Genomic DNA, 26,364 nt, shown 5'->3' with positions numbered 1-26,364 from the left:
AAAATTATGGGACCTGAAAGATGAAGTCGATTGAAGGTGTAGTGTGCTGAGTGGTGGTGTTGATCGAATGAATTTGGTGAAAAATAAATTTGAAAATAAATAAATTTGAAAGATATGTTCCACCTTCAACCAAAATGAATTCGATGCGAGGTAGTCTTTGTTGAATGGAGAATTATTTCTGAACCAACACTTGTTTTCACATTTCCAAGAGAACGATATTTCATATCTTGCTGTAACAATGGTTAGTAAGTCTCCTCGAGAGACGCTATATCAAAATTGGCAACGATACAGAGAAGATTAGCATGGTCCCTGGACTAAGGATGACACTACTGATCGAGAAAGTATCCCTACTTTTTTTGATGTTGCCATTCACACTCTTGTGCTAACGTGACAACACCTCAACAAACAATGGAATGACCATCACCAATTTCTCGTCAGCAAAACCAACAACATCAACTTCACTTAATTCAATAATAGACAGAAACATCTGGGTCACTTGCGATATATTATATTGTATCGCGTTACGGTTATTGACTAATTATTGATAAAGTAATAATTAGTCAATAACCGTATAATAATCAGTATATTTGCGATATTGAGGAAGTGTTTGTGTAATATGAAGGTCTTTTGTTTAATGGAGAGAGCTTTTGGTCAATAGAAGAACCTTTCAAACTAGTTCACTCGATACCAAGATATAACTACTCGCATCGAAGTTGAATAAATTTGTGAAAAAGGTCTAATGTACATAATAAATTGAAAAACAAATACATTCAACAAAGTAACATGAATTTATTGCAACAATTTAGTTCTCAAAACGTATGGCAAAATTCCTCCATGTTTGTAGTATTCGAGTTCAGGTTCTGTATCAAATCTCAAAATGGTAGTAAATTCACTCAACTTGTCATTACCAGTCACCCTGACTTTAACTTCTTGGAATGGCTTCATACCAGCACTCAAATCAATGGTAAATTGCTCCTTACCAGTCAAACCTAATGAGTCGGCACTCTCACCCTCTTTGAATTGCAATGGAATAATTCCCATACCAGCAAGATTGGATCTGTGAATTCTTTCAAATGAGGTAGCAATGACTGCCTTAACACCCAAAAGATATGGACCCTTAGCAGCCCAATCTCTGGATGATCCTGATCCATATTGTTCACCACCAATGACAATCAACTCATGACCTTCATTGCGATACTTCAGTGAAGCATCAAATACAGAGACAACTTCATTGGTTGGAACATGAAGAGCCATTGGGCCTGGCTTGCCAATCATCTTGTTGAAGAGTCTAACGTTAGCAAAAGTACCTCTCACCATGACTTCGTCATTACCACGACGAGCACCATAAGTGTTAAAGTCCTTTCTTTCAACACCTCTTTCCAAAAGATATTGAGCAGCTGATGATTTGAGAGAAATGCTACCGGCTGGAGAAATGTGGTCAGTTGTTGTGAAATCTCCCAAATTCAACAAACAATAAGCATTTTCAATTGGCTTTGTAGCATTCAATTCTCTGTGAACATTCTTGAAGAATGGTGGGTCGTGAATATAGGTTGACTTTTCATCCCATGGGTACAGCAATGTCTCTGGGGCATCCAATTTGTTCCAATTTTCAGTACCCAATGCAATCTTTTCATAGACACTCTTGAACATGTTTGGAAGAACATTCTTGGTGACACAGTCATGGATTTCTTCTTGAGTTGGCCAAATATCTCTCAAATAAACAGGTTGATTGGTTGTAGGATTGATTCCCAATGGGTCCTTGTCAAAATCAATCTTGACATTACCAGCAATAGCATAGGCAACAACAAGAGGTGGTGAAGCCAAATAGTTTGCTTGAACAATTGGATGCACACGAGCCTCAAAGTTTCTGTTACCACTCAAAACTGATGCAGAAACCAAATTAGAATTGACAATAGCTTCATGAACCACTTCAGGCAATTCACCAGAGTTACCAATACATGTCATGCAGCCATAACCAACAGTGTTAAAACCTAATTGATCGAGGTAGGATTGCAATCCAGATGCAGCCAAGTATTCAGAAACGACACCTGAACCAGGTGAGAGTGAGGTCTTGACATATGGATTAACAGTCAATCCTTGCTCGACAGCCTTCTTTGCTACAAGTGCAGAAGCAAGCATGACATTTGGATTTGATGTGTTAGTACAGCTGGTAATGGCAGCAATCACAACTGAACCATGAGTCAAGTTGTACTTTTTACCCTTATATTCAATCTCGACAGTCTTGTCAACTTCTTCAGCTGGAATTTCGAATCCTTTGAATCCTCTTTTGGCAGTTAAACCCTCCTTGAATTCCTTGTGAACATCGGTCAATGAAACACGATCGTGTGGTCTCTTTGGACCAGCAAGTGATGGAACAACAGTGCTCAAATCCAATTCCAATTGAGCACTATAGCGGATCTTTGATTCGTCAGTATTTTCATAAGTGACAAACATGTTTTGTGCCTTCAAATAGTTTGCAATCACTTTGACCTTTTCCTCATCTCTGTTAGTTTGTCTCAAAAATGCAAGTGTAACATCATCAATTGGGAAGAAACCCATAGTAGCTCCGTATTCTGGTGCCATGTTTGAAATGGTTGCACGATCAGCAACAGACAATTGCTTGACACCTTCACCATAAAATTCAACAAACTTTCCGACAACTCCCAATTTTCTCAAATTTTGTGTAATGGTCAAAACCAAGTCAGTTGCAGTTGCAGCACCAACCAATTTACCAGTCAATTTGTATCCGACAACTTCTGGCAAAACCATTGCACTAGGTTGACCTAACATGGCTGCTTCAGCTTCAATACCACCAACACCCCAACCTAAAACACCCAAACCGTTAATCATGGTTGTGTGTGAGTCAGTTCCGACTAATGAGTCTGGATATAACAAAGCTTGCACACCCTTTTGTTTATCCTCACTGGAAACTTCTTCATTATTTTCAAAGACCACACGAGCCAAATATTCCAAGTTGACTTGATGGACAATACCACTTCCTGGTGGTACAATTTGCAAATTCTTGAAAGCCTTACTTCCCCATTTCAAAAAACGGAATCTTTCATAGTTTCTATTGAACTCTTTTTCTTGGTTGTGTTGGAGAGCCTCCTTGGAGCCGAAATCATCAACTTGAACGCTGTGATCAATGACCAAGTCGACAGGCACGAGAGGATTTACTTGAGCTGGATCTCCACCCAATCTCTTGACGCCATCACGAATGGCAGCCAAATCGACCACTGCAGGAACACCGGTAAAGTCTTGCATCAAAACACGAGCAGGTTTGAATGGAATTTCAATAGAATTCTTGCTTGATTGCTCCCAATTCAAAATAGTTTCAACATCATCCTTCAAAACTGCAAATTCATCACAATTTCTCACGCAATTCTCCAACAAGACACGGATACAGTATGGGAGGGTTTCTAATCTTTGATCATTCAAATCAGGTAAGCTATAATATTTGTAGAGCTTTCCGTTAATTTCAATGGTACGAGAAACACTTGATTCGAATGGATTTGGTTGGGCTGGCATGATGATTCTTTCTCTGAAAGTGAACGGATGATGAGGATGAGGAAGGATCGTGATGGAGTGAAGAGGAAGAAAGAATATTTTTTGAGAGTGAAAAAAAAATTTTCGCCTGCGCTTTTCTTTCTTCATTTGTTCGGCCCCACATGTGGTTTTCGAAATTCTCCACTTTTCATTCGGTGAAAATTCGCGACTTGGATGCGCATGAATTTGAAAGATGCCATAATGAAGGATGCATAGATCACTTCATGCAGCAATTTCTTCAGATATACAGGGAATATCTGATGTGACCAGAAGCAAGTTTAATGAAACCCACCTATGAGAATGGTGTTAGTGATAAGTCTGTGATAATGCTATTGTTCTCGTTTTTTTTTCAAATGTGAAGATGCTGAAACTCTGTTGTTATTGGTTTCCAAATTAATAAATTACCTTATTAATCTTAACTTTTAAATTTCAACCTTAGAAAAATGTTGCCAAGACGAAAACCAGAGTTCTCTCCAACTTACAACTTGCAACATCAACACCATATTTCATCTCTCTCTTCCTCACTTCAAACTACCGTGTTACCTAATGGTTCCAAAACATCTTCCTCCAAACTCTCCGACCTCATTCATTCATTCGTTCATCTTATGCTCTTCTTCTTCTTCCTGCTCCAAATCAATTCCATGAGCAGCCAGCATCAAGGCTTTTCCCACGCCGCTCAAGCTTTTTCATCTGCTACACTCAATTGTACCTTCCTTCCAGCAGTGGGATCCTCTTCATCGGCGATGAGTCCCTACGAGTCTTCCTCACTCTCACCACCTCCTAAAGGCTCATGCAAAGGTCCTCTTCATCGAGTCCAATCTTCACGACTGGTGGCTCCAAAACTCAACTTGGGATGCCCACTCCATTTACTTCCCTATTACAAACCAGGAAGTATTGAAATTCAGTGCGGAGAGTGTATTCCAGGAACGAGTGGTAGTGGTGTTTCTTTCAACTCTCTTCATTATCTCCAATGCAAAGCCAATGAATATTGTAATGATGATGCCAAATGCACTCCTCTCACGCAACATCCACTCTATATGAAACCGTGTCCTTACGAAATTTTACTGCACTCACAACAGAGATCCGATCTGGAGGGTATTCCTACTTTTTGTGGTGGTTCTGGATTGGTATGTATTGAACATGTCTGTCGACCGTGTCGAGAAGGAGATATTGATTACAATACAGGAGTGAAATGCATTTTGGGAGAGTGGAGTTATGCCTCGTGGGTCGATTCTACTATGGAACCTTCACCTCTCATCTTGTTTGCTCTGAGTGTAATGACCTTGCTGTATGTGTTGGTGGTGAATTTGTTGTGTCGAGGTGGATTGAAGTTGTCTTCCAAAGTATTGCAAAATTATTCGAGGGAAAAGAGGTTGAAAAATGTGATCAAGTTGACCAGTGAATTTATCAAGACTTTGGAAAGTGAGGATCAGCAACAAAAATTGGAAGAGAATGATGATGGTGACAATCAGGTAAAGTGATTTTCAAGAAATGCTCTCAAGACAGTAATAATATTTTAAATAAATTAATTGTAAATAAAAATATGAATTGATTCATTCATCATAAATAGTCGAAAACTATAATAAACAAGAATAAGTAAGTTCATAATTAATAATATTGTTGCCATGAACTACCATCAGCAGGTACTGTGACACCTCCAACGAGTAAACCAATGTCCACAATCCACCATACTCCTATACCTCCCAACGTTAATAATTTAATGACACTGTATGTACATTATTTCACAACATTTGTTTTTAGAAATTTCACATCGTCACCATCATACTCAACTTACCCTAAAACAATGTGTTGCAAATAAAAACGATCAGCTCCAAAAATTCCTACAAACACAGCCAACACTAAGGCAGTCGTGTATTGGAAATTGCTCTGAATACTGCCATTATATGTGATTGATGAGAACAGTTGGTAAGTGGTTCAAATTGTAATTATCATTATCATCATTATCAAATTAAAACCATGTCGTGAAATAATCAAGATTTGAACATGATTCCTAATTCATGAAAGAAAAACATACGTTTTGCATGGAAACTTTTGATACCATATTCTTGGTCCGAGGCATTCAATTTTTGGCAGTACTGTACAATTTGCATATCCATATCTTGAATTTTGAGTATAAACTCCGTTTTGATTGACCATGTCGTCATAGCTACAAGTTTTAATTCCATTGAAATATCCTTTCATGTCAAAATCGCAAATTTTAAATTCATTTGGTCTGTGTGTGGTTAAGTTTAAATCGATTGATTAATTATGTTATGCGTGAAAAAAGTCATTGTCATATGATAAACATTAGGAATTATTTTGCAAAATTATTATTATTACAATTCCAAATTTAAAAAAAGAAATTTAAAATATAATATTCTTCACACAGACATACACTAGTGTACATGGCACAAGTGGACCATTGGGATTGTAATCTACATTTTGACATTCACTCAAATTGGCAATGATGTATTCCGATCCTGTTGTATTGCTGCAATTCGGAAGAGGAACTCCCTGTACCATCGGATCGTGATTTATAAAAGTGACCGCAAATGTCATGGCAAGAATTGACAGTGAAAGCAATGTGGTGGAACTGAATAATGATGATGAGGTCAACATGTTGATTGGCGTCCTTCGTGATGACATTTTTTTTTATAATGTTTGACATCCCTGTGAACAATTTGAAGTCCCAATATTTAGGTCCATCTTTCCACACAACAAGAAGAGAATTTCGCAATTCTTGTAGCTTGACATTCTTTGTGATACCACTTCAAGGTTCTAATCAATGAATAATATGTTAACAAAACAAACGTTCTATTAAATAATTATTTGGTCTGCTTTGCACGACCCGCCAAACTTTTCCCGCCCTTCCAAGCCGTTTCACTTTTCACAAAATCTTAAGAATAAAAATGTTTCCACCCAATGTTAGGCCTAATGCCCAAGATCTTTGTGGAAACACCCATGCTGCAACATCATCATTGACCAACACAAACATAAACACTCACCACTCTCCATTCCATCATCCTTCTCCACAACAACAACAACAACCCATTCATTCATTTTCTTCTTCCACATCCTCCTTCTCACACCATCATCAACAACCTACTCCTTCCACTCCCTCTCATCATCATTCTCTCATGATTCCCAATAATAATAATAATAACAACAACAAGGCTTATGGTGCACCACAGACCCATCAAGGTGTGTTTGATTCCTTCTCTCCCTTCTCTAATTTTCATATGAGTAGTGGTTCTTCTCCCGAGAATTCTTCATCATCCTCTCAAGGTCGTGATAATCAAGGCTTTCATCAGCCTTTGTATCACCAACACCACCAACCTCAAGGAAATGATTATTACTCTTATGACCACTATGGACATTCATTCATCAGCCATACTCCCTTCCAATGGCATTCAAACAATCCTGTCTGTCCATCCGATACGAGTCATCATCATCATCATGTTGTTCATCAATTCCATGAGGCTCAGTGCACCACTCCACACTTGGAAAATTTAGAATTCTCCATCTCCAAGTCTACTACTACTACTTCAAATCCACCCCAAGATCTTGAACAGTCACTTTCCTCAACCACCAAAAAGACTTCTACAAACAACACCAACACCATCACTGGTATGAAGAGAAGATCCAGTAATTTTCATTCCATTTTCACTCCTTCACCTCCACAATTTCAATCGGTATGCAAAAGTAGTCATCATCATCTAGTTCCATTTCAGAATTCAAGTGGTGTAAACTCTGCTTCTTTTCAATTATCGTCGTCACCTTTCACCACCATGAATTCACAACATACCTTATCGAGAATGACACCAAGCAACTCCACCAATTCCACTGCCAACACTACCAACACTCTCGTATCACCAATGATGACGACCAATACAAGCAATAATACCATACCAACTCTTCCTCCAACAACAACTTCCTTTCTTCCAGGAACGAGAACTTCCTTTGGTACCTCCACGACGACGACTAGTGCAACATCACGAAGAAGTTTACCGAGCAACTTTTCGAATCTCATGAGTAAGGAAAATAGAGGCAGCACTCCAATGATTCCAATTCTTACACCTCTCAATACAACTGCTGACAAATCGCCTGTGAAATGCAAACCAAATGTCATGTCAGACGGTGGTGCTACTGCTGCCAGTAATCACATGTTGGATTCAGACGATGAAAGAGAACAAGCTCCTCCTAGCGCTCCTAAAAAGAAGAAACCAACAAAGAAGATTGGAACAAGAAGAGCCTCCTCCTGTAGTAGTGTGTATAAGAATTTATTTGAGGAAGAACGAGCATTTGACTTACCAGTCAATTGTCACGATGATGATGACGACGAAATCGACGAAGATTTTCGAGAAGTATCCAACAACACAGACAATAGTGGAAACCTTGACTCCTCGCTCCATTCTCATTACAGTATTGGGTCCATGTTCTTAGAGACTCCATCTCCATGTACGCCAAGGGATCAATCCAATAGTGGAGGAATGCGAAGTGGCAATTCGAAAAATCAACTCTTTGGGAATTCTTGTAATTCGAATAAGAGTTTTGTTTTACCTTCCACCATTCGACCATTCCAATCGAATGCAATACCCTTCGTGACTCCCATTCACGCAAGCAATAACAATCGATTGCTTGCAAGTACTCCTGCTTCCTCATCCATGAAAAGGACAACAACGAGTAGTGCTCCAGTTCTTGAATGTGAATTAACTGGATCTGATGATGAGTTTATGTCAAGTCTGATGAAACCTCCACCACCAAGGATATCCTTGTCGATGAAGCGTCACCATTCCCAACTTCAACATCAAAATATTTTCAACGATTTTACTTTGGGTTGTGACGATGAAGAATTGGAAAATAATGAAGATGATGTTTTGAATCCACCATCCTTGATATACAATGAGAACCGTACCAACACTGCGGGTGGTTCTGCACTCTTTTCATCATCCAAGTATGATAGCCCCATTGATCAAGACGAAACCATGAATGAAGCGGTAAATTTATTTGATAGCCCGGTATCTCAAGAGTCCAAAAAGAGAAAGGCATTGAGAAGTCCTTCATTTCACAAATACAAATCTCGAGATGAAATGGACAATGATGACTCACCTCCTAAATTTGAGGAGTTTGAAAGATTTGAGTCATTCTTAGTGAACCCCAAGGCAAAACTGAAAACAAAGTAAAGAATGTTCACTAACACTTCTCTTTAAGGTTTATTCAAGGTATAGCATGCAGATGACGATAGCTCGTTGCCCTTAAAACGTATTTCAATGTGTGCCTTAGTTTCTAGAGAGTGGTCGAAATTTGTGGCTGCTATTCTTGGAATGATTATGAATATTCTAATTAAATTTGAGCTCTTATCAAAACAAACGTGAATCACACGACAAGGCATTTTCAAATCCAAAACCTTTAACGAAACACTCCAATCATCAAGTTGGGAAGAGAATTCATTCCTGGAGAGGGCCTCTGGTCGAATAACAATCTCATTCATTGTGTCGTAACTACTCGAACCTTGAGTGATGGTTAAGGCAGGCGTGGATGTTGTCGCTGGTGTTTGTTCCGAGGTCGTCGACGAGGAAGACTTCTTTCGCTTCATGGTTGAAGTGGGATCTGCTTTCTTTTTCAACTCGGATTGCTGAGAAGAACTTGCAGAACTCTCATCACCCATCGATTCTTCCTGTTGTTCGATACTGTTTGACATCAATTTTCGTTTCCTTTCTTCTCTTTGATTCCCTCTTTTGTCCGTTGAAGCGGTGATTGAATCATTCTTCCAATGTTGTTCGTTTTTGTACTTCAAAAAGAATTCCTGAATATACGTTGTTTCAAACAAATGATCATCGAATCTTGCTTTTGTGATAACTGTCTTTCTCTCAACTTTTTTAATGTCCATATGAATGCATATGCATTTGGTAATGGTTGCTATCTCTTGTTTCTTGTTGTCCATTAAGGCTAAGGTAATTTTGAAAGGACATGTGACAATTTTCTCGTTGTACTTCGATTTAGAAAGTCGTTTTCCGTAGGATTCCAAAGAAAAATAAACTTTTTGTCGGTCATTGATGTCGTCATAACTTTTTGTCCTAGAAAAACCATTTATGTCATAATTCGCATTGTCCAGTTCCCAGTTTTCTTCACTCTTATCTCCTGATAGGTACTTTTTAAACCTGAAAAAGCATGAATTTTCATAGACCAAAAGCGATTTAACAGCCCAGTAATGTGTGATTTCGCGTTGACTATTCGAATTTTCATTCACCTCAACCTCTAAACACGCTTTTTTCATCCTAATGTCATGTGGTGGTTCAATAAAAAACGAAAATATCAGTGAGACTTCATCTGAGGTTGACGAATTATCACTAGCCTTATTTGTAAGGACGTATTCTTTGGTGATGTGACCAGTCTTGGTTTTAATTACAGCGTTTGAAGAACTGTGCTCGTTTCGGTAACTTGAAAAAGAGGGTGGAACCTTGTTGGATAATGACGAACTATCTTTTGGAGATGCATGTAGCATTTTAGTTGGAGCCAAAGGAGTGCTGCTTAATGTGTCAGAAGGATTGTTTTTGGAGGGAGTTGTTGAATTGGAATTTTTAGCTGGAGTGGATTTTCTGTCGACTGCCACTGGTACTGGTCGATTTGCACCACTTGATCTGTCTGTTGTGGAGCTTGTTATGGAGGTTGGTGTTGTGGCATTATATTCAGCAACAAAGTTTGATGTTGCATGTTGTGTTGTAGTGTTTGAGGTCCATGTTGATGTTACAAAATTTTTTGACATGTCATGCATTGATGGTGTGTGAGATGGGAAATGAGAGGGAGGAGGAAAGCCATAGGGTGGCGGTGGTGGATGTGTATATTCAGGATACGAAGAAAGAGAAGGATGGTAAGGATATTGTGGTGGTGGTGTTGTTGCTGGAGGAGGAGGCATGTAGGAATGACCACTACTCGAAGAATGTGGCAAATACGAATATGCATTTTGATTGTAAAAGTTACACGAAGAATGTGTCTGAGAGGCATGATAAGTTGGAGGAGGTGGTGGAAGAGCATGATTGAATCGATAGGGGGGTTGCATGTAGCGTTGTTGCGGATGATGGGACTGGAAATTGGATGCATCTTGTTGAAAAGCATGATGCTGCTGTTGCATTGGTGGTTGTGGTGTTTGAGAGGGATAGTTTACCGGATGCATGGGATGTGATGGATAGGAAGTCAAACCATGGTGATGATGATTCTGATGATGGAAAGGCATTATTGGAGGCGGTAAGGGATAGGGAGAAGACTCTCTTCCTTGTATTGTTCCTGATGAAAAGGAAACAGAAGTAGTGTTAGCACTAGTAGTAGCAGCACTAGTAGCAGGTATTGTTGTGGATGTTTTTGGGTTTGCAATAATTGGTGGTGGTGGTGACGAAGATGTGGATGAAGAAGGGAACGTGGTGGCTGTGGTGGATTGATGCATGGAATTTGTGGCAATCGGACAAGTTGGTACTGAAATTGGTGTTTCCATGTTGGAATTATTATGATCATTGAGGTAATTAGTTTGTATTGGGTTTGACACCATATATGGTTGGTGTGAAGTGGGAATAAGACGGTTCGAGGAATTCAATTCTTCCCTTTGAGTTGCTTCTGAGCCAGCGTGATCAGACCTCATCATCACCATCACATGAGAAGATGGTGATTCGTGATGGGGTGTTGCATGGAATGGGTGGATATCTTGTTGTTGTTCATTAGGAGTGCATGTAGGGGTTGAAGTGTTGTTGGAATTTTCAACCACATGTACATGCATGGATGATGTTCGTACGAGCTTGAGAGATGGATCCATGTTGTTGTTTGCCGTATTACTGCATGTCGTGTTGCTACTGCTGCTGCTTCTGTTGTTATTGGTAGTGTTGTTCATTGGACTTTTCGTATCAACATGGTGATCATGGTTTAGAGAGATAGCGCAGAGGTCCTTTGGATGATGATGGTCATTAGGAGTCTTTTCAACCCTACATGTAGAGGCCATTGCAGCAACATCTCTTTCATCCCTGGTGGTACCAGAAGAAGCCTTTCTCTCAGCTTGCAGAAGTGTCTGATTACTTGTTGTTGTGGTGGTCGGTGATGAGGCTTCTCTGGTGTTGGTATTTTCCCATGAAGAAGAGAAATTCATGGTAGCAGGAGCAGTTGGATGATGTTGATTTGTTGTTTTCTGTTCTTCCTTCGTTTTTGTCGTCGTAGTGATGGTGGTGGTTGGTGCTGTTGTTGTTGCTGTGGTTTGGTTGATTTGGTTGGTGGATGCGGAAGTATCTGCACTCGATTCGAACCACAACAACAAGGATCCTGAAGCAACAGCGAGCGGTATTCGTCCTAGCTGCTGTTGTTTGCTGGCTTCAGATTTTTCGTTAGTGGTCGTATGGATAGTGTTGGTCGTGTTGGTAGTAGAAACAGTTGTAGTAGTCGCAGAAGGAGGAGGAGGAGGAGAGGTTGATAGTGGTCGTGGTGTTGGTTGGTCGTTTTCTTTGTGATTCTTTTGGGGAAGCGTGAGCGAGGTGGTCCCAATAAACTCACCGACGCCGTTGTTGGTGTTGGTGGTGGTTTCACAAGTGCCCCCAAATGTATTACCTTTCGTGGTAATCGTGGGGGTCGGAGGCATCATGGAAGGTTGTGAGTCATCATCATCATCGTCATCATCGATATTCAATTGTTCACTGGTTGTTTGAGTCCTCCTATGATCATCGTCTTGTTTAGGACAAGATAGTCCTCTCTTCTTGTTTGGTTCCATAGGTTGTAGTTGTGGTGGTCGACGTCGAGTTGCTTCTTCCTGTAAGTGCTTTGAATTCATTTCTTGTGTAGGATCATCGGACAAGGATGATGAAGACATTTTTCACCTCTCTCTCTTTGGTCGTATATGGATTTCCAAGACAAGTTAAAGAGAACGAAGAGAAATGTGAGAGATGGTTCAATGATTTCTTCACTTTGGGTGGTGTTGTGCAGCGACAATCGTCAAAGAGCGTTCCAGCGTGCTAACCGTGTGGTTGTTGTTGTTGTGGTGTTGGTGTTATGGTTGTTTTGGTTGGATGATGAAAGGTCGCTTCCACTCGTTTGATTTCGTTTTGTTTTGGTTTTTCTTTTTTCAAAGACAACCAATCACGTTGTGGTCTTGTTGCGCTTGGATTTGGCAAGGTTTACGATAGATTTGGTGTGATCCAATTAATACCGTTGTGAAAAAGACAAAAGATGAATAGACACAGACTAGTAAAGTTGATGTTCTTCTCTACGAGTTTTTTGGAGAATGACCATTGGATGAATGAATGGAAACAAAGAGTGCCATGTGCATGTGAGATGAAGTGAAACAAAAGCAAGATGTCTTTTAAGAGAAAAACTTGTGGATGCCTATCGGATAGGGTTTGAGAAAATGAGAACCGTCGCATAAATTGTCTTTTTTCAATGAGCACAAATATCGTTAACTTTTATTGGCATTAATCAAAAAAGAGTATGTCATGAGATTCACTATTAGTACACATTGAATAAGAGAATGATGCCACCTTCACCAACGCCAATGAGTTGTTTATCGTCTGGCGAAAACTTGATAGAATAAATATATTGACCCTCTGTGTCTATACTGGCCAGCCTTTCTCCAGAGTCAACTTGATAGACATGAATCTTTTCATCGTTACCGAATACTGCAATTAAATGATCGTTCATGTTGGTTTTGGTGATGAATTTGGGTTCAAATTTCTTTGAATATGGAATGATTCGTTGTGGAGCATCTGAGGCAATATTCCAGTAAGTAATGTATCGATCTGAACCAATACTAATAATGGTTTCTTGGTCCGAGCAAACAACAAAACCATTCACAGAGCCAACTTTGTGATTGTAGGAGGCCACTCGTCGTTCATTTCTCAAATCGTAACAGAAAATCTCTCGATCTTTGCTACTCGAAAACACATGCACATCATCTTGCATAATTTTTAAACCTGTCACCATTGTAGAATGTTCTTTGAAGGAGCATACAAGCTGTCTTGTTTTCATTGCATAAACTCGAACATCTCCTTCTTGGCCTGCAGAAACAAAAAATTTGTTGTTGTGACTGGTGTCGATTTTTGTGACGGCCATCCTGTGAGCATTGGCCAGAGTCCACAGTTGTTCTCCTGTTTCACAGTCCACAGCTCGAATAGAGCCGTCACTCCATCCCGTCAGCAAAATACTAATCTCATCCTTAATAAATGCACACGAAACAGGGAAAACATTGGCCCCTTTCATAGAGTCTGATTGAGCAAATTTACATCGAGTCTCTGGTAAATAGTTGGCCAAGTCCCAATATATGACCTCACAATTTTCAGAAATGGTTGCAAACTTGTCACTAAGGCCATAAGGAAAATCAACACCGTAAATGGATTTGGAGTGGTTTCTTGCGATCAAACGAGGTTCTAACTTATCTAGTGAGATTTTCAAAATTTCTCCATCGTCTGTTCCAGCCAAAATAAATTCATTTCCAAAAATTGAGAGAGAGGTTATTCCTCCAGAATTTGAAATTTTCTGTTTCTTGACAATTTGTTGGCAATCAAATATTGTTATACTTCCATCACCTCCACCAACAACGACATGACCATTGGAAGGATTTATCACAATGGAAAGTACTCCTGAAGAGCAAATTTTTACGGGAGCTGATTGCAATCGTTTTAGCCTGACATGCATAAAAGACAAATCTCCAGACGTACTTCCAACAAATAAATATTCACCAAGCTTATCAAATTGCATACACGTGTATTCTCTTACGAATGCACCTGTATTGACTTTTTCTTGTTCCAATATTCCCTTATAGGGATCCAAACTCCAAATGATAATGTTTCCTGCCGAGCAAGTTGCAAGTAAATATCGATCTGTTTCTCGCTTTTTAATATCTCTCACCATACCACCAAAACAAACCAAAATCTTGTCATCTGTTTGTTTTGGAAGAGCGGCACTTGCAACAATATTTCCTGTTGAAACATTCCAGATCAGCAATCTTCTATCGGCAGCATTTCCGACCGTAGCAAGCAATTTCTTTGTATATTTCAAATCCATCCATTCAAAAATTATTATTGATTTGGCACCATTAGTGATTCAAAAGCAGCAGTGGACACTTACGTCATCATGAGAAAAGGCAACACCTCTAACACATTTTTCATGTTCTCCCAATCGTTGCACCAGTTCAAGCGATAACGTATCCCACACACAAACATCGGCATTTTCTCCCTGTTGTCCCGTTGCTATCAAGTAGCCCTGATTGGAGAAGGCTAAACATGAAACCCGATCATCATGACCTCTCATAAACCTCTGGCCATTCGGATCTTCACTATCATTCATCACTGCAACACTTCCCGAAATAAAAACAAAACAATTGGATTGCTTGGGATGTTGCAGCACCGACTGAGGCAATTTGGAAGAGAAACCAATGGCATGTTCCAATTCGATTTGAGCCATTGTTGTATCGAAGGAAGGTTTGAAAATTTTTTTTGTAGTTTGAAATGGCGCCATTCGTATTTGAATGAAGAAGAAAACATTTTTTAATGCAATCTAGTGATTCACTAGTGTTCAAAGACTTTGAAACAAAACACAGAGTAAACTCCAATGAGGATATCCTCATTTGCATTATCATTCTAATTGGAATGATATCTTGATTATTCTTGTTTGCCAATTCCTTTAAAGAAGACCTTGAAAGGTTCTTTGACTCTTTTTTTTGCTTGACACCTGACAGCGCTCAATCACAGCGCGCATCAACAAAAAAATTCACCATGTCCTCTTCGAACACAAGTCTTCACTCTCGGTCCCATTCCTCTCCTTCTTCCTACCCCAACATCATTTTCCAACAAGATTACAATACCATCACTTCAGCTATCACTTCCAATCTTTTCAATTATTCCAACAATACTAATAATAACAATAACAACAACAACAATTACTCCCAAATTCATGTCTTTCCCATCATCAATGGAAAACATTCTCTCAAAACCATTTGTCGTTATCATTCGGATTTGTATATGATTCGAAGAGCCATGATGGATGATTGGGTTCAAAAGATCACGTCGTCATCATCATCATCGATCCATCATCATGACTATTTCAATAATTCTGTCATGAATCATACGAATAATAATAACAATAGCAATAATAACAAACAAGGACTTTTTCAACAACAACCAAATTATATAGAGACATTGAGTAGTGAAATTTTGAGTGAACGATATTTACTTCTTCATCATGGATACAGTGAGTATGAGGATTCGGAAGATGAAAATCATCACACTGTGAAAAATCAATCATCTCCTGCAATGACTTCTCCATTATTGGGAAGAGTGAATCAAACGCATGAGAGTGTTCATTCCATCACGATCGATCCTAATAGGAATCGAGTCACTCCTTCGATTGAAGTGACATCGACTGCCACCGAGTCGACTTCCAATTCTTCCTCTCTATTACTTGATAATGTGAAATATTCTCGAGAACAATTGGTGGATTTTACATCGACACCATTAACTATTGAGCAACGAGTGTTATTTTGTATTGAATATGGTTATCTGGAAGAATTGAAATTTTTATTATGTCACGCTGCTTCTTCATTGAATAATTCGAATTCACAACAAGGAGGATATTCGATGACTTCAGGAACTTCATCACTCTCTTCTTCATTATCTTCCTCTTCCTCTTCGTCACAGAGTCATTTACATAATGCAACAACAAATCAAAATTCCTCAAGTACAAATCATTCCGAGTTATTCTTGTCACCTCCAACTTACACATCATCCTCTGCATTCTTTGATGTGAATCAAATATTTAGAGACAAGTCCAAAAACGATCGTTCGTTGCTACATATGGCTGCTCGATATGGTCATGTTCATATTATTTCATACTTGATTGATGAATTGCATGCCAATCCAAACCTTACTGATAAATCCGATTCCACTCCTATATTTTTGGCATGTGCTCACGGACACTCCGATGCATGTCACGCCCTTGCTTCGAAAGGAGCTTCTCTAAATATTAGAGATTTATATGAAAATTTCCCATTAAGTATTGCATTGAGTTGTGGTCATTACGAAACTGCGCAAGCTCTTTTATTGTTTGGAGCAGATATAAATTTTAAAGGAAAAAGAGGAAACACTGTTTTGCATGAAGCGTGTGAAGCAAATGATTGGCAACGCGTTGATTTCATACTGAGTTCGAATGGTGGAGGTTCTGTCAATGTTGCCACAAAGAATCGATTTGATGAAAATTGTTTATTCTCTGCACTTCCATATCCATCGTTATTGTATCGATTGTGTGAAAGATTTTATAGACAATCGACACCAGAAGAATTTCAAAGATGGATTCGATCAGAAGATCAATACGGAAAAACTCTCTTACATGTATGCGCTCAAAATTTATATTTTATTTCATTTTGCATTTTGGTGAATTATATTCAACCTGATCGATTGGCATCCTTTCTGAGTTGCAAAGATCGAGTGAAAGGAAATACTATACTTCATACATTGGTGTCACAAATTGGAAATTCTCCAGTGACAAACATTGCCGGAAATTATATTGGTTCTTCTTTGGAACAAGAATATTCAAGTGCAACATTATTTACAAACACCACCAATCATCATTCACACCACACAATTCATGGTTCATTGTCACTTCCTTCTCTTTCACCTCCTGGTATGATTTCAACTTTGTCTCCAAACAACAGCAACAGCAGCAGCAACAGTACGACTACAAGCTCTGCAAATTCCACACCCCTTTTATTTTCTCAACAACAATACCTCTCACCTTCACATTCTCCACTCCAAATTAATTCCTCAACGAATACTTCAGCGTTTATTACAACTTTAAATAGCTCAGTAGACTTGTCCGATTCGTCGTCACATTCTCATCACCACAACAACTTGTTAAATAATCACACCACCTTATCCAATTCATTGATTTCCTCCGATTATGGAGATTCATCAGAAATGTATTCATCTCAGACAAGTGCAACCAATAATTATCAAACACCCTTCTCTCCTCACAAGTGTTATTTGTATAATCATGACGTTCCAGGTGATGCATTTTTATGGGCATTCATTTCAAGTGGTGAATTAGTGGGTGGTAGTTATAGTAACAACAACAATAGTAGTGGTGGAAATAATTCTTTAGGAATTAATATTGTCGATGAACAAAATAATGATGGTGACACTGCATTGCATTTGGCTCTTAAAGCTCAAAATATTTCTGTGGCGCATTTATTAATTCATGAATTGGGAGCAAATGTGAAATTACAAAACAAACAACACAAATCAGCAAAGAAAGTGGCAAAGGAATTTGGAATTTCTCTTCAAGATATTGTGAACACTCCGAATATTATGGATCTTCTTCAAAGTCATGCAATCAAAGAATCCAATCAAAACAATCAACACAACAATAATCATTCCACATCATTGAATTCATCATCTTCTTCAAATAGTGGCAGCGGTGGAGAAAAGAGTGCATCCAATCGATTGACAGGACTTTTCAAAAAGATTACAAAATCCTCACCGATGGATACCAATTCCAACAACAGTGGCAACAGTCATCACTCAAAAACCAAAAAGACTTCAATTGAAGATTTTAATGTTGGAACTGGAAATTTGAGTAATAGCACAAGTTCCTCATTGAATCATTCGAATGTGACATCTTTGCCATTGGTTCAACTTCCCATAAGACCAACTAGTCCTAGTCAACAACAACAACAACAAACACCATCTCTACTCACATCATCCACTCCAACACAACAAAATGGTGTAATTTCAAATTCAACCATATTATCGAGAGAACAATTAGTGGCATGGACCAATCATACGGCTTTTAATTTGGGAATTGTCGATTCATGTTATATGAGAATATTTGATCGAATTAATTCATTGGCCAAGTCGATCTTTCGTGCTGCTCATAGCAAATCGAAATCATCTTCAGCATCTATTGTGGATTGGAATATTGGAATTTACATCTTCGAAGAGAGTATTGAAGCATTGGAAGAATCATTCGAATACGAAAGAAGATTATTTTTGGAATGTGGCATGAAGAGAGAATTAGTGGAGGAGCATGTGAAAGATCACGAATGTATTTCGCAATGCTTGCTTGATCTATTGGATGAATACAAGCAACATGGAACAGAGTCAATCTTGGAAGAGTTTTTGTTCTACATGATTTCACATGTGTCACAACATTATTTGTGTATGGATCGACTTTTGGCAATGGAAGTGAAAGCATTCAGAGTGGCTCCACTTTCAGAAGAGAATGAATTAATGCTGGAATATATTTAAATTGGGGTGTCATTTACGAATGTTCACTTGTAACATATTTTATATTGGGCAGTGCATTTTCGAAATTAAAGTGTTGCCTATTCATTCGAAATTAATGAGAGAAATTCAATTATTATTAGTATTATTGTGATGAATTGTTGTTTATTGTTGAGAACAATATTCCTCTGAATCGCTTCATGTCTGTTGTCATTCCAACATTTCATAAAGCACACTACACTTGTTCCTTCTCAGAGTGTATTGGACCAAAGTGTATATTCTTCGGATTTTTACAACCACACTGCTTTATACACACCGCATCCGATGAATCAAACATCGATGCATGTTTCAGTGTGTATTCACAGTGTACACTCAGCGTCATCTAATTCCTCGTTGTCGTGATTGTCAAAGAGCATCTGTCAAGCTCATATGGGCTCTTCAAAAGGAAGAAGATGAATGTTCAATGTTCTTTGTAGTGATAACGTCAACAAAGAGCTCTACTTCATTTCTCTGGCTTGTTTGAGAAAAGATTTCAAAGGCCAGCACAAGCTCTTCATCACTACGGATGGTGATTTCGTCCCCTTCCTCGTCTACATAACGAAGAAGGACACTGAAATCCTCAGGATCATCCTTGATGAGATCGAGGTACTGTTGAAGTTGTGGAGAAGATGGGATGGGCAAGCGAATATTCATGTTGTTTGCCCATCCTCTCACTACCACATAAAAAGTCTTTCTACAGAAGGCTTTCTGTCCAATCAAAACAGAACACAACAACAACAATCTTTTCCAGCCAAATTGTTGTTGAGGTTCCATGATGGAGAGGTTTGATTGTGAGAGAATAATTGTGTTGTTGTTGTTGATGATGATGTTTTGTGAGAGAGTGGCAGATCCGATTTCAGCGATCTCTTCAAAAAACAAAACAGCAAGAGTGAGAGAGGGAAACGGGTCTGCAAATTTGAGAATTTTTTTTTTGAAAACAAATAGAATTTCAAAAATAAACCATTTCGTGGTCGTGTTGTGAATTTTTGTGGATTTCCGAGTTCTTGCTTTCAAATTGTGAGCTCGAATATAAATCAAAAAAAAAATAAAAAAATTCAAACATGCTGCTCTCCACACCACCACGTACCAAGAGTCCTTCTTTCAAAACAAATGATACCAAACCCACCTCTCCGAGAACAGCCTCCTTGATCTCGGGAGTTTCTCTCGTGATCATGTTTTTTGTAGCCATGTATTCGGAAATGTTGATTCGTACGAGCATGATTATTCCCAACGACTCTGAAACCACTCGGAACAATATTAAGCAAAATGAAATGAAATTTCAGAGTGGTCTTGTGGGCTATCTCATCATTTTGTTATGTGATGTCATTTCATCGATATCCATGTATCAAGTATTTAAATCCATTTCGGCAGTTCTTTCTTGTTGGGTTGCTGGTTTGAGAATGATTTATTCAGTCATCTTTGGATGGGCTATTTGGCAATTATTCAGAGGGTATTTCATGCTGTTCAATGATCATGGAAAGGATTTTATGGAATTTTTTGCACGATATGAAAGTATTTGGGCGTTTGGTTTGATGATCTTTGGATGGCACTTGTTCTTTTTGAGTATGCTTGCAAGGAGATCGAATTTTGTCGCACCATGGATTGGAGTTATGACAGGTGTGGCAGGAATTGCATATTTTGTGGATAATTTATTGAAATTAACTTATTCAGAGTATGAGAATGTGAAAACGTTGTTGAATATTGGAGTGGCCATTCCTGCCATTGTTGGAGAGGTTGGATTGGCAGTAGCTTTTATTTCACACTATGCTAAAAGTAGGAAACATTGAAAAGTTTCCCACAACGAATGAACGAACGAGTATTTCAATTAACCTTATTACTCTACAACGAAACGTATGTTGAAGGTTAGCTGCTTGTCACGATGCAAACCTTTAACAAGCACGATCAACTCTTGAAATCAAAGACATTCTCATGCTTGAAACATGAGAACCGTTACTTCAACATCAAAATACTGACTTAATGACATGGTTAAATAATGGAATTCCAATAATGACGATTTTTATTAAATTACAATAAAAAAGTGATGACTGTGTGAAAATCTTTTAAGACATTCACGTTAACTTTGGCAGAGATGCAACACGTATTAAATTTCTTCATGTTTGGCTGTCACATCCATCTCCTTGGCAGAACTTTCCTTTGGAGACTCTTCATTGTTGGTGGTGGCGATGTTTGTTGTTGGTGTCGTTGACAAGGACGACGCATCGACCACTACTATGGACGTCAGATCCACACTTCCAAACGTCGTTCGAGTACTCGTGATACCACCACCACCACTACCGAATGCAAATGGAATTTGTTCAGCAAGAAGACTAGTTCGATGATTATTCTTGAAATAGGAACTTGAATTGATATGAAAAGGTAAAGGCGAAGAGGAATCACCACTGGACATGACGATGGAATCACGAGATGGTTGGTGATCATTGTCATCATCATCATCATCCATGTTTGATCCTCCTCTCTTTGTTCTTCTTTCTGTGATCCAATTCATGGCCATACAGACACACAAACTCACACTACACACACCACCACACAACATGGCATTTCCCAACAAGGTTAAACCCATCGCTAAATAATCACTCATGGCTCGATCCATATACACATCGGTACAAATGGGTGGTTGGGCATAAGCATCTGAAGGTCTTTGAATGGTTCCACAATAATGATCAGCACTTTTCAAAGCTATGGTTTTCTCCTTAATACAATTGAGGTACAAATTCATGCAAATGTATTGACAGGGTTTTTCAATTTCAACCTGTCCTTCCGAATCTTCCAAACAATGACGGAAAGTGGCGGAACAAAAGTAACTTCGAGCGGAGGCTTCACATCCCGATGGCATCTCTCCATTGTAATTGGATTTGACTTTTTCCACAAAGTTGTCAATCGAGTTGGTGACTTGAGCCTTGTAGAAGGAGAGAGAATTGGCGACGAGAGTGCTCACATTGTTGGCAATCATACCTCCACAACTCTCGATGGAAGGTTGAACGGCAACACAGGAGGAGGAACGTCGTGAATTCTTCTTGTTGTTTGGTGAATGTGATGGAAAGGAATTTGATAACAAGTGGTGGTTCTTGTTAGTGTTCAAAAGTGTGTATTGTTGTTGTTGTTGGGATTCTTGGGATTGTTTGTATTCATCATGATAATTTTGGAGGAAGGTGTGGATGGTAGAGGCAAGACGAGTGTGAGGATTGTTGTGATCTAATTCTGTGATGGTTGTTGTGGAATTTGAGAATGTTCCGGACCGAAGAGAGCTTTCACAGAGTGCGGAGATAGTGCTGCAAACAATGACGATGATCAACACGAGAAATGATTTGGAGGACATGATCAGTTATTTCTTTGGCTGTGGTGCGAGAAGAGCGAAAAGGAATCACCACTGCCTGCCAGTTGTCAAGTCGTTTTTTTCTGAAAAGAGAATGCTTAGCCAGATCTACACCAAGCACCAAAATTTCCATTAAAAATCAAAGCATCAAAATAATAATATACCGATGGCGATGATGGAAAACATTGTATTGGGTATGTTTCTCGGTTGTGGCTGTTGGAGGCTATTTTCATTCTCTTTTTCACATACACACAATCACTCAATTGTACATATCCCAATCCATGTCCAATATCTTTTCCTTGATACTCATGTTATCCGTTAGATTGGGACATGCTTGAATGGTCATCAGCAAGTCTTTAGGTGTAATGACAAACTTGTCGATATCTTCTCGCGTCATCTCCTCTTCATTGTGGTTGGTCAGATACGTCAACTCATCAGTGTAATGCCGATAGCTGTGAATATATTTGCCATCTTGCACAAGATAGGACCCAGGCTCTGGTTTGATGAATGCTCGTTCTGATGTTGTGGCCGTCTGGCTTCCATTTTCACCTTTTTCTTCTGCTTGCTCATCATCCGTGATGGTTGTCTGATTGTTTCTAATGTTGTAGCAGCTTTGTGAGCTTTTATATTGTAAACATTTTGAAATGAAATATTTCAAATAAGACTCTGCAGATATGAGCAATAAATTAACAGAGTCTCCATCAACTCCATTAAGCAATCCCATATCATTGGCAATCTTATTCATTTTTCGTTCAATGAAATCCCTAGACAGCGAAAAATGTTGTTTTTCGTATTGTGTGGCAGTTTGTGAGGAGTACTGTGACGATGTTGAGCTAGATATGGAATGAGACAATAAATTAATTTTACGAGAGGCATCGAAGGGTGGTGCAACAATTGATCGGTGAATAGAAACAGGATAGGGGTCATTCAACGATTCCTTTTTCATGAGCATCATCATGTGATTCAGTCCCGTAGTTCTGGTCCTGTTATATTGATCAATTCCTCCTGTGGAATGCAATTGATGGATTGTAGAAACTCTAGCGTTGAATAATAAACTCTTAATAAAATAATTATGGAGTGCAATAAATTCATATCCAAAAGTTATTTTCACAAAGTGATCCCATTCTGTTTTTGATAATTTAGCTTGAAGGTATTTAATGAAAGTATTCCAATAGAGCGATTTCCGATCATCCAAATGTCTATCAATCAACTTTTTAATTTGTGATAAATTGACTCGCTGGTGTAGTTGCTGTACATGTTGATGCTCTTTTTTTGTTATTCCTATTCATGTGAAATGATTGATTGAAAGATCATGTCATCATGAATTTTTTTCGGATCCGATAAGAAAAAAATCGTGATGGTTCCGATTCCACATCATGAATGAAAAAGTATCATCGGAATCCATAGAATGATCATTGTAGAGTTCATCCATGATCATTTTCAACATTTACATGAAACTTAATCATCATCATATACGTGAACTTACCGTTTTTAGACTTCTTCCCGCTAGAGACCAAAGAAGCCGTTTGCATTTTTTTTATTAAAAAATTAAATTTTTTTAAAAATTAGGATGTGATAGGTTTCAACATTAAAAACATTTTCTTTGATCAAAAAGATATTTTAGGGGTGTTTAATTCTTTTGCTGTTTCTTTTCCTCTTCCAATTTTTTATAGTAAGCTACGGTTCTTTTCTTGGCTTCTTTCATGTCGTAAACTGGTTTGTAGGTAAATAAACGAGTTGCTTTTGTGGAGTTAAATCTTCTGTCAGCGACAAGCAAGGCGTTCTTATCAAGCTCAAATTGAGGTGGGATGTCAAATTTAATGCCACACACCTTCAAGATGGTAGCAACAATTAATAAAATGTAACTAATGATGTACATGACTTGTACTGGAATTCCAATCTTTGGTGTTGGTAAACTGAATTCTCTCAAAATGTCCGCCATAAATCCCCAAAACAATTCTGGTTCTTGATTTGTAACAAAGAAAGCTTCACCACTCACTGACTCCTTATCCAAATGAGTAGATGCTAATATCAAGGCATGTGTAACATTTTTCACATAGGTATAATCCATTTGATTTTTTCCATTTCCAACATAGAATTTAGTTTTTCCTTTTTTACCATTTTCCAATACAGTTGGAATGAACAATAAATCTCTCTCTCCGAAAATACTTGCTGGTCTAATAGCGACTGTTCTAATCTTATCCTTATTCTCTTTACCATATTTCAATGTGAGTTTTTCTTGTTCTACTTTGGTATCTGTGTAGACATTGACTCCAGATTTCACATATGGTTTTGTTTCGTCGCAATTATTCGTGTCATTTCCATCAAAAACAACACTAGCAGAAGATACAAGAACAAAATTCTTCCTCTTTCCAACTTCATCACTCAATTGGATCAAACAATCCATTAAGTTGCGAGTTCCTTCAACATTAACCTTATAGAGAATGTGAGAAGGTGATTTAAAAGGATCAGGAGTGGCAGTGTGAAACACAGTGTCTACTTGAAAATCTCTGAATGCATTGAGAACGGTCTATTTATGTGCACAGCCACATTATCAGCCACACCATTGAGTTGTGTGTGAAAGATTCAAACAATATTCCAAAAAATCATCATTAATTTTTCGGAATTCAAGGATGAGAGAAATTCAATAATTCAATCATATCATCATCATCATGAATGTACATGAATTCAAACCAAACACACACAAGCGTGCAAAACCAATTTTTCATCAATGTTGAACAAACACTACTATTCAAGCTTACCTCTTTATCACAAATATCACCCTTATAGAACTTGACATTCTTCACAATACTTGGTTCTCTAATATCCATGACCGATACATTGTATCCCTTCGCCATCAAATCCTCCACCAAATGCTGTCCCAAAAATCCCGCACCTCCAATCACCATGCAGTTTTGGACTGGATTGGAACCGACGACGTTGAATTGTTGTTGTTGTTGAGAGGACATTTTTTTATTGTTGTAATGAATGATTTGTTCGCAGTGCGATGGAGTGATGAAACAATAGACAGTTCCTCCTCTAAATGGTGCTTTTGAATCCACGGACTTTCCCATATCCACTTCCATGCTCTTAGAATGACATTCGTCCAACACTTTGAGTTTTGTGGAAATGGTGTTTGCTTTGATCTTCCTCTCAACGGTGCGACACAACTATTCTGGAACACTTTGGCTTTTCTCCATGATGACGTTTCCTAAAAATACTATTCGAACACGAATTGTATGAAAAAACACTTAGTGGGACTTGTAACCGTGAATGGGAACGTGAATTTGATCTGCCAATTAAAAGCCAAAACAACCTTGAAATTATATTTGATTCAATTCAAAAAAAACAAACAACGAACAACCACCACGTCAACTCGAGTGACACACCATCATCAACTGAAATGGGTTTCTGGGGAGAATTGAGAAAATTTGAAAAGCACGTCATTCGACCAGTGGCTCATACAGTAAGAGAGCCATTTCATCAATTGGAAAAACATGCAATTCGTCCAGTCGCTCATGCCATCACTGGTAGAGGAAAGAAGACAGAAACTGTGACCGTTCGTGTGGTCAACTCTCTAACTGAATATATTGCAACCCTCCAAGTGGATGTTCCAGAAAATTCAACTTTTGCCACTTCTGTGGAGGCTCCTCCATGTGCATCTCCTCAAGATCATCATTTAGTACCTTGTGAAAATGTTGTGACCATTTCCACTAGCGAATGCAAGACCTCAGCCAATGGAAAATTGTGTACCAAATGTGGAAGGTTTTTCCCTGATGATCAATAGAATCAATTATTGTGTAGGATCTTCTTTAATAAATGAATGTGGATGAAAAACTCCAGTTCCACCCATGGATCAAAAATACAGAAAATGTACCTGAATCTTAATTTATTCTTCACTTTAATGACTAATAACAACACCTTACTGCTTAAACAAATGAAGAGAGGTGACAGTGGTATAATTCAAACTAATTCTTCCAAAGCGTTAAGGAATTCAACGCATCCCTTTTCTTCCACACATGTTGCATGAAGATGAGTCCAGTAACTACATTTGCAAAGTCAAATTCAACACAAGAATTAATCGTATTTGCCAATATGGCTCTAAAGGTGAGATGTATCTTTCCTCAATATATGCAAAATGTGGTGTGTTTTCATTAATTTCATAGTACTCTGTGTTTGAGGTCTCGTTCGAATTTGAATTAGAAA

General features: G+C 38.4%; 13 protein-coding genes across 13 annotated transcripts; 5 read left to right on the top strand and 8 right to left on the bottom strand.

Annotated features, from left to right (window-relative positions):
• Positions 1 to 789: 789 nt before the first annotated feature.
• On the bottom strand, positions 790 to 3,528 carry FDP41_000973 (uncharacterized protein; the record flags this gene model as incomplete). The annotated part of the gene is made up of 1 exon (XM_044713719.1): positions 790 to 3,528. The coding sequence occupies one exon, from the start codon at positions 3,526 to 3,528 to the stop codon at positions 790 to 792; it is 2,739 nt and encodes a 912-aa protein (XP_044564533.1).
• Positions 3,529 to 3,989: 461 nt separating this feature from the next.
• FDP41_000972 (uncharacterized protein) lies at positions 3,990 to 5,027 on the top strand (the record flags this gene model as incomplete). The annotated part of the gene is made up of 1 exon (XM_044713708.1): positions 3,990 to 5,027. The coding sequence occupies one exon, from the start codon at positions 3,990 to 3,992 to the stop codon at positions 5,025 to 5,027; it is 1,038 nt and encodes a 345-aa protein (XP_044564532.1).
• Positions 5,028 to 5,154: 127 nt separating this feature from the next.
• Positions 5,155 to 6,192, bottom strand: FDP41_000971 (uncharacterized protein; the record flags this gene model as incomplete). Its single annotated transcript, XM_044713697.1, has 4 exons — positions 5,155 to 5,272; positions 5,342 to 5,440; positions 5,582 to 5,779; positions 5,942 to 6,192. 4 exons carry the CDS (start codon positions 6,190 to 6,192, stop codon positions 5,155 to 5,157), a joined length of 666 nt encoding a protein of 221 aa, XP_044564531.1.
• Positions 6,193 to 6,455: 263 nt separating this feature from the next.
• FDP41_000970 (uncharacterized protein) lies at positions 6,456 to 8,729 on the top strand (the record flags this gene model as incomplete). Its single annotated transcript, XM_044713686.1, has 1 exon — positions 6,456 to 8,729. One exon carries the CDS (start codon positions 6,456 to 6,458, stop codon positions 8,727 to 8,729), a length of 2,274 nt encoding a protein of 757 aa, XP_044564530.1.
• Positions 8,730 to 8,752: 23 nt separating this feature from the next.
• Positions 8,753 to 12,388, bottom strand: FDP41_000969 (uncharacterized protein; the record flags this gene model as incomplete). The annotated part of the gene is made up of 1 exon (XM_044713674.1): positions 8,753 to 12,388. One exon carries the CDS (start codon positions 12,386 to 12,388, stop codon positions 8,753 to 8,755), a length of 3,636 nt encoding a protein of 1,211 aa, XP_044564529.1.
• Positions 12,389 to 13,020: 632 nt separating this feature from the next.
• On the bottom strand, positions 13,021 to 14,973 carry FDP41_000968 (uncharacterized protein; the record flags this gene model as incomplete). Its single annotated transcript, XM_044713663.1, has 2 exons — positions 13,021 to 14,553; positions 14,638 to 14,973. The coding sequence occupies 2 exons, from the start codon at positions 14,971 to 14,973 to the stop codon at positions 13,021 to 13,023; spliced, it is 1,869 nt and encodes a 622-aa protein (XP_044564528.1).
• Positions 14,974 to 15,284: 311 nt separating this feature from the next.
• FDP41_000967 (uncharacterized protein) lies at positions 15,285 to 18,809 on the top strand (the record flags this gene model as incomplete). The annotated part of the gene is made up of 1 exon (XM_044713652.1): positions 15,285 to 18,809. The coding sequence occupies one exon, from the start codon at positions 15,285 to 15,287 to the stop codon at positions 18,807 to 18,809; it is 3,525 nt and encodes a 1,174-aa protein (XP_044564527.1).
• Positions 18,810 to 19,223: 414 nt separating this feature from the next.
• Positions 19,224 to 19,598, bottom strand: FDP41_000966 (uncharacterized protein; the record flags this gene model as incomplete). The annotated part of the gene is made up of 1 exon (XM_044713641.1): positions 19,224 to 19,598. The coding sequence occupies one exon, from the start codon at positions 19,596 to 19,598 to the stop codon at positions 19,224 to 19,226; it is 375 nt and encodes a 124-aa protein (XP_044564526.1).
• Positions 19,599 to 19,885: 287 nt separating this feature from the next.
• On the top strand, positions 19,886 to 20,611 carry FDP41_000965 (uncharacterized protein; the record flags this gene model as incomplete). The annotated part of the gene is made up of 1 exon (XM_044713630.1): positions 19,886 to 20,611. The coding sequence occupies one exon, from the start codon at positions 19,886 to 19,888 to the stop codon at positions 20,609 to 20,611; it is 726 nt and encodes a 241-aa protein (XP_044564525.1).
• A 314-nt stretch (positions 20,612 to 20,925) lies between these two features.
• Positions 20,926 to 22,161, bottom strand: FDP41_000964 (uncharacterized protein; the record flags this gene model as incomplete). Its single annotated transcript, XM_044713619.1, has 1 exon — positions 20,926 to 22,161. The coding sequence occupies one exon, from the start codon at positions 22,159 to 22,161 to the stop codon at positions 20,926 to 20,928; it is 1,236 nt and encodes a 411-aa protein (XP_044564524.1).
• A 256-nt stretch (positions 22,162 to 22,417) lies between these two features.
• FDP41_000963 (uncharacterized protein) lies at positions 22,418 to 23,690 on the bottom strand (the record flags this gene model as incomplete). The annotated part of the gene is made up of 2 exons (XM_044713608.1): positions 22,418 to 23,439; positions 23,645 to 23,690. 2 exons carry the CDS (start codon positions 23,688 to 23,690, stop codon positions 22,418 to 22,420), a joined length of 1,068 nt encoding a protein of 355 aa, XP_044564523.1.
• A 98-nt stretch (positions 23,691 to 23,788) lies between these two features.
• FDP41_000962 (uncharacterized protein) lies at positions 23,789 to 25,127 on the bottom strand (the record flags this gene model as incomplete). The annotated part of the gene is made up of 2 exons (XM_044713597.1): positions 23,789 to 24,688; positions 24,921 to 25,127. 2 exons carry the CDS (start codon positions 25,125 to 25,127, stop codon positions 23,789 to 23,791), a joined length of 1,107 nt encoding a protein of 368 aa, XP_044564522.1.
• A 434-nt stretch (positions 25,128 to 25,561) lies between these two features.
• Positions 25,562 to 25,945, top strand: FDP41_000961 (uncharacterized protein; the record flags this gene model as incomplete). Its single annotated transcript, XM_044713586.1, has 1 exon — positions 25,562 to 25,945. The coding sequence occupies one exon, from the start codon at positions 25,562 to 25,564 to the stop codon at positions 25,943 to 25,945; it is 384 nt and encodes a 127-aa protein (XP_044564521.1).
• Positions 25,946 to 26,364: the final 419 nt, after the last annotated feature.

Source organism: Naegleria fowleri (assembly GCF_008403515.1).
Source record: "Naegleria fowleri strain ATCC 30894 chromosome Unknown tig22, whole genome shotgun sequence".
Taxonomy (NCBI): Eukaryota; Heterolobosea; class Eutetramitea; order Acrasida; family Naegleriidae; genus Naegleria; species Naegleria fowleri.
The sequence above is the reverse complement of the archived record's forward strand: the minus strand, read 5'-3'. Positions and strand labels throughout refer to the sequence as shown.